Genomic DNA, 11,207 nt, shown 5'->3' with positions numbered 1-11,207 from the left:
ACATATATTATGAAAAACGATTAAGTTATGCGATCAAAGATTCATCCTAATTTATTCAGACATATAAGAAAACTGTTTCCGATATTTGAGACAGGACGCACTATCATTAATTAATCTGTCAACGACACGTCTCCCAATTTCTTAATATTCTATATATTTCCGCCTGAGTAAGTGCACTAATGATGTTTTGTGAACGTTAAACGTTTTAAGACGTTTGTTTCCTATGCTAGAAGTTAAATTAAGCAGAACTTTCACGACGACATGTACGACATGGTGACTACTATGTTACATGATATAAAGAAATTTTGCGAACCTCGTGTAAAATATTGTAGTTGAAATAGCTTATATGGCTGAAGCATTGTTTTTTATTTGGGTTGCGTTCGCTACTGCTTGCAAAAATTTCGGAACCATTTTTCGTTACATAAAAATCTTTTCTGAAAATTCAATCTTTCGTCAGGCGGCTTTCATCCACATTTGAAAATTATTAATCTCAAACATTTTCTGTTACCTGCGGCTCTTTGAAGTGTAAAAGTAATAAAATGACTGGTTATGGCCAAAATGCAGAAAATTCAAATGGTGAAACAGAACGATTCGCAAGAATGGGAATGAATTACAATGAGTCTTGAAATGCAGCCGAGGAAATCGTGGAATATATAATAAATTATCACCAAAATCTAGAAGGAAAACAAGCTTTTCCTTCAGTAAAGCCAGGTAAGAAAAGTTAAATGTGTATATGTCGACCAGGGCAGTTACTTAAATTGCTTTGATTCATTATTTAGGGGTTTGTTGTGATATGTATTCTCACGTGTAGTAGGAATTGTTGATTCGACTTAACTGTGTTTTTCATTTTAGGTTTCCTGAAAAAGCTTCTGCCTGGTAATCCACCAGAGCATGGCGGCAAATGGAAAGATTTGATTGAAGATTTCGACTAGATCATAATGAAAGAAATGACACATTGGTCTTTCAATTTTTTCGCATAGTTACCAACGTCAAATAGCTATCCTTCTGCTTTAGCTAGTATGTTGATTGATGGTTGTGGAAGTTTAACTTTCAGTTGAGTGAGAATTTATATTATATTGAATTTGGAGTTGAGAATTCATTACGATGTGAAACAAACATCATATAGGCGAAAACAAAATTGTCAGTTCAGTTTTTTACTTGTAGGCAACAAGTCCTTCTTGTGCAGAACTGGAAACCCTGATGTTGGATTGGCTGGCTAAAGCTATGAATCTTCCTAAAGATTTTCTTCATGAAGGTGTTGGTCCTGGGTGCGGAGTGATTCTAGGTAAAATGAAAATATTATTTTTGTGTACTCAATTCTTTATTTAAACATATTACATATTATAATAAATATATAAATAAAAAAACGTCAAACTTTAAATTTTAAGAAAAACTTTATCAGTATCAATCGCTATATATATTTCATACAGTATGAAAAATATTTAACTATTGTGTGCTGATTTGATATCAAATTTTACAGGATCTTGCAGTGAAGGCACATTGATGACGTTGTTGTCTGCAAAAAGTAATGCACTGAAGACACTTAGCTTAAAATATCCTGATGTTTCTGAATACGAACTTGCATCAAAATTAGTTGCATACACTTCAGAATACAGTCATTCTTCAGTCGAGAGAGCTTGTGAGTAGCGATTTCAAATTGAAATATTTATTGAAAAGTAAAACACTAAAATATTCAACATCATGAATCAAATTTGTTTCTAATTTATATAGGTTTATTGAGATTCACACAACTTCATAAAATACCAGTGGATAAAAACGTGTCTATGCGTGGTGATAACTTGCAACGTGCAATAACAGAAGATAGGAATGCAGGAAAAATTCCGTTTTATGTGGGAGATATTCTACTAACAAATTAAACATTCCTATGCTAATTTTAAGTCTTTAACGTGTTTTTGCAAATTTTTATTACCTTTTTATTAACATACATGTGCGGTGAAATGGGCAAAACAAATGTGCAAAAGAGAATAGGTTTTTATAAACAAATCTGTTTTTCTGATATTAAAATCCGTTTTGTTGTAACAATTTATAAAACAAATAAACAAATATTTTTAAGGTGTGTGCAACCCTGGGAACAACGTCACGTGTTTCATTCGACCATCTTGAAGAAATCGGACAAGTTTGTAAGAAATTTATTTTCTTCGTCACATTTGGTTCACAGTATTTAAAATCTTTTTTAATATATAAGAGGTATGGGAATATTTTTTTCAAACATGAAATTAACTATAATAAGGGTGGGCAACCTTTTTCAACTCGCGTGCCAAAATCGGCTAAATTTATTGACAAAATTCTTCCGTGTGCCGACCAAAATTGTCGATATTTTATTCAGTTGTTATGTCATAATATATTTCTTTGTAGCCATATGTCATGAAAGGACAAAACGAGTTTGAATATATATATAACGGATTGTAAGCAAACAATAATGAATAAACAGACACAGAGTTTCGTCAGATATTCAGAGTCTTGGAACCCTTCTGAAGGAGAACTATCTTGTTTCAGTGGTCTCACTCGCGTCATTTGATGTATACCAACAAGTTTATTTAAGTTTGAAATCATTGAAAGGGATAATATTGCTATATAAAACAAGCTTAAAAAAAAAGCATTTTCATAACATTTCGGGTCAAGCAGAAGATATAACCTGGTTGCATGTCGATGCCGCCTATGGCGGATGCAGCTTCATATGCCCGGAGTTTCGTCATCATATGAAAGGATTGGAGGTATGAAATTATCTTACGCTAAAATGTTCCATTTGACTAAACTTCAATATTTCGTCGCAAATGTATGAAGGCCAAATCAAAAATAAATTATTTCTTTCACTCCTACTTTGCAGATTATTTTATTTGTGGTTTGTTTATTTAGTAAGCTTACAAACTTAAATCATTCGGCAGTCTTTGTTCGCCTGTCGGTTCTCATAGGATTAAATCAGGGTGGTCCGAACCGCGCCCGCAGAACAATTTTAGCGTGCACTAAACCATTGGCAGATATTTATATTCATTGGCAGAGCATTTTTTAGTTATTTTAGATCACGGTTAATGTTGTATCTATAAACGTCAAGACGGTGCCAATATGAAAATGACGTCCTGTGATAAGTAGAAGGAGAATGAATTGTCTTGTGCAGAACCAATCCAATCGTGCTTTTTATCTAAACTTCGTGCTTTAAGCTCGCGTCAAGTAACTCCTCATTTGGAGAGACGTTTTATTGCTTTATTTTAGTAAAAACAATCCTCTATTTTCAAGCGTTCGCCATGTGACAGCGGTGACGAACCGCAGAACTGACTTAGCGCCGCACAATCTAGTTTATTTAGCTGGGTCCGGAGTCCCAACTCAGTCAAACATAACAATTCATCATACAATGAGTGTAATAAAAAACAAGTGACCGAGGTAAATTAAAGAAAACGTATTTCCTTACCCACAACAACGTTAAACCACAGTGTCTGGTGTGTTTTCAAATAATATCTGTCACCAAAAAATGTAATTTCATGCGACATTACAGAACCAAACTACTGGAATAATGGCTTTAAATTAAATTTTTATTGGTTGAAGCTTCTTGTTGTCGTATTTCACTTCGAAGTTTTGTGTGAATACATCATCAAAATTTAAAATTGCGTGCGTGGTTCCGTGGTCACATATCAGATGGTATACAACTTCTTTATGACTTTCGTATCCAATATATTTAAGCATCGCTCTCTTGTTTTTTCTTTTTAGTACGCGGATTCTATCACATGTAATTCACAGAAGTGCTTGATGATTAACAATCAATTTTCCGTTCTTTGGTAAGTAAGCTAGAAAGAGTCCGGTCGTGTTTTTGTTTTATATAATATGACAATTAAATTAATATTCAATACATTCGCATAGATCAGCGGTTCCTAAAGTGGGCGAAAACGCCCCCTTGTGGGCGTTTGCCATAACTTGGGGGCGCTGATGGCGATTTGGGCAATTTTGGGGCGCTGGCTGTCAAACTGGGCGATTGGGGGGCGCTGAAATCAATACGGGAACTCACAAGAAGTATGATATTTCATGCCATTTACTCCTATGTTTTGGTTCAAACTAGTTTGCTTGTGATATCGGTGTTGGAAATTCTCGCTCAACGTAGAATAGATGATATGACTTTTTTTTAATCCGTATTTTTTCACAATGATACATATCACATAGGGCATGCGCTTCCTTCCTGGACTCTTTCATTTCCATGTCCCGATAGCACAAGGTGCGCTTCAGCAGAAAACTAAGTGGGTGGTTAAAAATTTTGCGAAACTTCCGAGTATAATCAAACGCAAACAGAAGTTTAAGCGCGAATAAAATGAAACATTTTTTTTGAAGATAGTAAAGAAATTTTTGGTTACCGTTTCTTAGATAACCCTGAATTTTCAGAAGCGAAAATGCACCACTTTCATTGGGTTTATACTTTCAAACTCATGTTCAGTGTTCCAAACTTTTCGGAACAAACAAATTGAAAAATCTTCTCGAGTGAGATAGGGTTGAAAGTTTTTTTATTGCTCTTGTCAGCTCATTTTTGGTAGAGCGAGTATTTAGTGCAGTGACCGCACTTTTAAATATCAAGAGTGATCCCTTGACAATGTCAGACGAGTAGACTCCAGACTGTTTTTGACTGAAATAAAGCCAGATATTATCAAGCTGAAGGGCATTTTACTAGGCTCAACCTTCACACATTTGAATAATGATAAATGAGGAATAAAGTTGCATTGACTTTTTTGTTAGGGGGGCGTTTGCTAGTTAAAAAGTCGTCCAAGGGGGCGCTGACAGAAAAACGTTTGGGAAATACTGGCATAGATAATATAGTGGGAAAGTATAGTATGTCACATCAAATTTATATCAAACGTCAAACTAGCTTATCGAAGTTTCAGCAAGTTTCTAATTTAAAAAACATGCAAGTTATGTACAGTACATACTTGTGTATTGGTTACTAGACAATTCGTTTTGATGGACAAAAATTAATAATTTTTTCAGCACCTGTGAGAACTCATTGCATATTAACAAACTCAATATAACTCAGAAAATAAAGATAAAATGAAATGTTAACAATAAATATATTATAATATATTCTGTTCCCAAGTCTATCTGAGGTCTAGTCTACCCGCTGCTCTTTGAAATTAAAAATCTCGGCTGTGAAAAAAAAAACTCTTGAGAATGCTGCAAAAGTTTCAAAACTAAAATTCATTATTTGAGTTATAATAATAAAGGTATTTTCACTAGGGTGAAAGACAGGAAAACGTATTCAGAACCTTTTAAAGTTGGCCCGAGTTACGTTCGACACGACGATGAGGACGTCGTAATTGATTACCGGGTATGGTACTATGATATATAATAAATTTTATGTCAAAATGACATTTGGGATATGACATTTGGGATATTTTGAATCTATTGACTTTGTGGGTGTTCTAAATTAATCTCCATTTGATTACAATCTAAGTTATATCTGCCAAACGTTGGCTGCATTTTGCTGCATTTTACTTGAACAGAAACAAATAATAAGACACCAAAAAATGTGAAAGCGTTAGTTGAGTTTTATATTTAACAAAAGGTAAAGAAACATATTTACTTCGTTACGTTACGAAATTACAATACGAATTCCTGTTTTCTGTATTATATGTTCATTGACTAAAAAACTGTTTGCATTTAGCACTTGGGTGTTGGTTTCGGTCGGCGATTTCGTTCGCTCAAACCGTGGTTTGTTTTTCGTCTAATTGGAATTGAAGGTCTTTGCCACCGAGTGAGAGAAGACGTAAAAATGGCAAAACTGTTTGAATCTTTCGTCAAGACCGACGATCGGTTTGAAGTTGTTTTCCCGGTTGAATTGGGAGTCGTTTGTTTTCGATTGATAATTTACAAATACGATACAAAGGTGGGAGTTTATTGATTTACTTCACTTGAAGATACCTCAAATTTGGGAATGGGGGTGAACAATCGTCGACAACAAGAAGCGTACATTTTAAGATGAAATCTCGGTTTATTTAATCTTTGAACAGGAATTTATGTTGTGATGTTTGAGCGTTCAATGTTGATTAAGCTATGGCTATTTGATTTATAACTTTCTCACCATATTGAAATGAATCCCTTGTTGACCCTATTTTATTCATTTCAGAAAAGTAACATGATCAACAGACAACTGCTCAAACATATCAATGATTCAAAAGATATCTTCTTGATTTCTCCAGAAGTTGAAGGAATTTATTTTCTTCGAGTAGCTACCGGTGTTACTGCGTGTAACGAAAATGCCATCAGAAATTGCTGGAATGCCATTCTTAAACATGCCACTTCAGTCTTGTCAACATAGTTCGACATTTATATGAAAGAAACGACTGCATTTATCAAATATATATTCAAGAATTGTAGAAATTCGCATATGTAGCAGACTGCAAAGAAAATTCTCAATTTTTTTTCTTGAATACAGATATACCTCCATTATTTTGTATTGCTAGATTTTTGTGCTATTCAAACTATCAATGTGAGAATTCTTATTCCTTTTGCTGAGATTTTTAGAACTCAGAGAACTCAGATTTCAAAAATTTTGCTTTACCAAAATTTTTCATGTAAACGGAAATAAACGCAATATTATAAAACATATGTAAGCATCGGTAAACGAACACATAAGATCAGTCAACTGAAATGGCAAATAAAAAATATCCACGACTTCATTGAGCACCCAGTACTTGTCGACGCATGTGGGCGCAAATGAGTTTAAGCTAATTGAAAGAGGTAATCGGGACAGTTTGTCCAATATTGATAATGCGTCTAGTTTCAAATATCGATTTATCAAGTGACATATTATACTAGATAAAAAGAAGACTAAAACCGACCCACATTCAGCAGCAATCAGCCATTTAACCTTTCAGGCACGACAATAACGAGTTGAAATATAATAAGCCAATCAATTACTGCGTTAAGCTTCTTTTAAAAATATCGGTACTGGGAATGGTTCGATTCTAAAGGTTTCATATACTAAGACTTTTATACTGGAGACCAGATTGCTAAAACACGAGGTAATTATAAAAGGAAAGACTCCTACAAAATAATTGTACTTTTATCGTTGTTCAAAACTCAAAAAGATTGGGACTTTTGGGACCCAGAAATGTTAAGTCGCTTTTCCAGACTTATTTTATTAAGAATATTCAAAACGGTTGACTAAAATACAAGTGAAATGAATAGCATCAAATAAATCAAAGACAAATGATACAGAATATAAAACTAAGGGGCTCCCGAAGTATGCGAACCAAGATGGCGGACATCGGAATGTAACATGTGTATAGGTTAGGGTTAGGCCATAATTTTAGGTATAAATACTACGGGAGGCTCTTGGCTAGTCTTCGAACTGATAATAGGACTAAAATAAGGGAAATTGGAAAGAAATTATCGCCTAACCCTAACCTGTTACCCATGTTACGTTCCGATGTTCGCCATCTTGGTTCGCATACTTCGGGAGCACCAAAACTAATACTCACACAAAACAACTCCATATAACAGAATAGTCCCAAAACGACAGATATACAACCAAGGTAAAACAGTAACTATAAATGCAATACAATACGAGCTGTAGACATGCAAATATCATATTGTTATATCGAACAATTCGAAATACAGTATAAATGGAGACTAATAAATGAATTCAAACCTCAACGCTATCTTAAACTGCCATAACAAGAAATGAAATCCTGAACTGCTACCACCAGAAATGCAATCCTAAAATCTCACCGAGCTTAGAGGGATGATGGTGTAAACTCAATACGTAAAACGATGACACGTGAAAGACAACAAAGGCGACACGTCGGATGCAAGAAAAGCAACACAGTAATGATGACGACGACGAAACAGCGGTAATCATCACGATGACGATATACAATAGAAGGAACCCGAACTAAACTAAAACTTAAGACCGCACAGACTGCCGACAAATAAAATATTCAATTCACGATTTGCGGCTTTCTCAAAGAATTTTTCTTTGGTGCTCCCGAAGTATGTGAACCAAGATGGCGGACACCAGAACGTAGTATGTGTACCAGGTTAGGGTTAGGCCATAATTTCAGGTACAGATACTACGGGAGTCACTTGGCTAGTCACCGAATTTGTAATAGAACTAAAATAAGAAAAATTGGAATAAAATTATAGCCTAACTCTAACCTGGTACACATGCTACGTTTCGGTGCCCGCCATCTTGGTTCACATACTTCGGGAGCACCAATTTGTTTTGTAAAAAAATTTTGCAATATACAAACCGAAATGAGACAAACATGAGTCATATATTCCTGGAAGTGATAACCACGGCCGATCCTGCATCTAGTTCGATTCTTGGAGTCTTCTGACTGACAATTGGAAAAAGCCAAACTGCGCCGTTTTTCCTTTTATGTACGCTGTTTATACGTCAGTTACGCTCCCCACGAATCATGTATACGAAGAATGCTGTCACAGCTTTCGTTTACCACAATATTTGCACATCTTGGCCTGAGCCACCCACTCTAACGTGCAATATTATTTTATTATTCTCTAAGAGACCTAGTTACCTCACAATGGTATGATTGTGAACCTGCCTCAGAACTGTTATCTCCAGGGTTACTACTTAGATTGTCGGTGATTGCCTCATCTAGTTATACCAAGTCGCGTTGAAGTATTTAGTGCTTATTTTATTTAACATATACATCTCGACCTTTTTCTATTATTTCCTGTTAGAATTTTTTAAAAGTGTCGCTGCTCGATAAACAGTATTGATTTTCCGCGTCTCCATCGTGAAATGCGGTTTTTAATAAACTAATTGTAATTTATATGTCTGAAACGTATTTTCAGCGTGGTGAAAAAATAAACTACTGATTACCGACGGTAGACAACATTTTGGTATAATATTGTAGTAATGCTATCTCTATTCCCGTTTAAAAATTTCAATATCAAACTGTTGTTTAGTTTTGCTTTCGAATATGGAATATCGTAAAAGATTAGAAACAGTACACAAAATGTGCTAAGCAAAAAATTTATATTGCTTCACAATAACAATACAAATGACAATTACATTGCTTATTTAATATTTCATAGAAATAATGTATTGCCATTGGATAACAAAATCAAATCAAGATCTTGTTAAATGCTAAACATTGCAACAAATACATCAAAAAGATTGGCATGATGTGAAATAATTTGTAAACTAATGTAGAATGGTCAATTTCTAACAAAACGGAGGGATAAGTGATTCAAACGACTCTATCCGTGTGTATTCAATTAAGTACGGGAATTACGAAGATGTAATTGCTTCAAATCTTACAAATACAGTTTATTGTTAATTGTAACACGTAGGAACTGAACTGAAAACTGCCACTGCCACTGATGATATAATAAACATCACTTTATTGTATACAAATCTCTGGACTAATCGAATTAAAGGGAACATGTGTTCCTAGGTAAAGTCTAATCTACAAATGTTCGTGCTTTAAGCTCAGCTCTGTTTATGATTACTTTAAGATACCACGCATCCCACAGCTTCCATTGCACTATATGTTTCCGTGGAACCAGTGACGCCAGCAGCAATTTCATGATACGTTTGCGTGGCATCAGTGACGCCAGCAGCAATTTCATGATACGTTTGCGTGGCACCAGTGACGCCAGTAGCAATTTCATGATACGTTTGCGAGGCACCAGTGACGCCAGCAGCAATTTCATGATACGTTTCCGTGGCACCAGTGACGCCAGCGGCAATTTCACCATGCGTATTAATTTCTGAAAATCCATTCTGTGATGCGGAATTTTCCTCATTGCCACGGAAAGCATTGATTACGTTGTCAAAGTCAATATCATTATTGTTCTTTGTTAGAACTTTGTGTTTCTGGATACATTTTCCAGGATTCTTTCTTTTCTGATTTCGCTGCGTTTCTGCAAATTTTCGAAGTTGTTCTCGACGTCTATTTTCCAGATATCGCTTCTCCTGTTCAGCTCTTCGAAGTTCGTTCAGACGTATTTCCTCCTGATAGCGCTTGTCATCTTCTGCTTTTCGAAGCTTTCCTAAACGTATTGCTTCCTGATAGCGCTTCTCTTCTTCAGCCTTTTGAAGCTCTTCTTGACGTCTTTGTTCTCGAACTCGCTGTTCTTCTTCAGCTTTTCGAAGCTCTTCTTGACGTATTTGGTCTCGAACTCGCTGCTCTTCTTCGGCTTTTCGAAGCTCTTCTTGATATCTAGCTTGATACTGCTGCTCTTCTTCGGCTCTTTGGAGTTCTGCTATATATCTTTTTTCTTGATATCGCTGTTCTTGAGCAGCTCTTCGTTCCTCCCAATATCTCTGCTCCGACGCTGCCCATCGTTTAATTTTGTCCTGTTGATTTTCGTTTTTATCTAGTATTTTATTTTCCGTCTGATCATTGACCTCATTGGTCTCCGGTACGACGTCATATTCTATAGCTTTTTGTATTTCTGTAATATCATCTGTTTCATTTTCTTCACCTCTCCGAAGTTCTTCTAGATGTCTTCTTTCCCGATATCGCTGCGCTTGAGCAGCTTTTCGTTCCTCCCAATATCTCTGCTCCGATGCTGCCCATCGTGTTAGTTTCTCCTGTTGCCTTTCGTTTTCACGTAAATTTTCTTTTTTATCAGAAGCATCATCAGCCTTTCGGGCAACCTCTTCTTTTATCGTTTTCCTTCGTTCCGCCATAGTTATTTTATCTTGATATTTTTGTTCTTTATTAGCCTTTTGCATTTCCCAATATCTTCTCTCCGATTCTGCCCAACGTTTGAGTTTTTGCTCTCTCGTTTCGATTTTAGTTGCAGACGGCGAATTATTGCCGTATGAATTATTCTCCCCTTTTTGCTCCCATCTACTTTTGATTTCTTTAAATGAACCCTGCTCGATCTCAAAATTCATATTTTCTTCTTGTTTGTTTATGATCACTGACGTCAAGTTAGCCTATGCCCAAATGCTATTTTTAAATATTAATACATTAGCATATTATAAAACTCGTCCAAAATACAAATAGTGAAAATCACACCAAACATCACAAAAAATATCAACGTATGCTTATCATTCACACTTTAAAAAATGGCCTGTATTATTTTATCGTACTAGACGTTGGTACGAATAAACCACACTTGGAAAATATTATGAAATGTCAGCAGTTGCATCGTTTAATTAATATTCGTCAAACACTTTTAAAAATGTATCCATACACTCTGGATAAGATGCAAACCAATATGGGATAATCTAG

At 35.3% G+C, this 11,207-nt stretch overlaps 3 protein-coding genes and 1 long non-coding RNA gene across 4 annotated transcripts; 2 read left to right on the top strand and 2 right to left on the bottom strand.

Moving 5' to 3' along the window:
* The first annotated feature begins 261 nt into the window (after window positions 1-261).
* On the top strand, window positions 262-1,877 carry LOC144429801 (aromatic-L-amino-acid decarboxylase-like). The gene is made up of 4 exons (XM_078118010.1): window positions 262-318; window positions 1,165-1,285; window positions 1,481-1,639; window positions 1,732-1,877. The coding sequence occupies exons 1-4, from the start codon at window positions 262-264 to the stop codon at window positions 1,875-1,877; spliced, it is 483 nt and encodes a 160-aa protein (XP_077974136.1).
* Window positions 1,878-5,147: 3,270 nt separating this feature from the next.
* Window positions 5,148-6,310, top strand: LOC120347373 (uncharacterized). Its single transcript, XM_078118177.1, has 2 exons — window positions 5,148-5,878; window positions 6,119-6,310. The coding sequence occupies exons 1-2, from the start codon at window positions 5,765-5,767 to the stop codon at window positions 6,308-6,310; spliced, it is 306 nt and encodes a 101-aa protein (XP_077974303.1). The 5' UTR covers window positions 5,148-5,764.
* On the bottom strand, window positions 6,090-7,566 carry LOC120347370 (uncharacterized). The gene is made up of 2 exons (XR_005570096.2): window positions 7,476-7,566; window positions 6,090-6,389 (listed from the first exon to the last, which is right to left on the bottom strand). It is a non-coding gene; the product is annotated as an uncharacterized LOC120347370 (long non-coding RNA).
* A 1,534-nt stretch (window positions 7,567-9,100) lies between these two features.
* Window positions 9,101-10,902, bottom strand: LOC120347328 (uncharacterized). Its single transcript, XM_039417249.2, has one exon. It carries the CDS (start codon window positions 10,865-10,867, stop codon window positions 9,473-9,475), a length of 1,395 nt encoding a protein of 464 aa, XP_039273183.2. The 5' UTR covers window positions 10,868-10,902; the 3' UTR covers window positions 9,101-9,472.
* Window positions 10,903-11,207: the final 305 nt, after the last annotated feature.

Source organism: Styela clava, chromosome 11 (assembly GCF_964204865.1).
Source record: "Styela clava chromosome 11, kaStyClav1.hap1.2, whole genome shotgun sequence".
Classification (NCBI taxonomy): Eukaryota; Metazoa; Chordata; class Ascidiacea; order Stolidobranchia; family Styelidae; genus Styela; species Styela clava.
The sequence above is the reverse complement of the archived record's forward strand: the minus strand, read 5'-3'. Positions and strand labels throughout refer to the sequence as shown.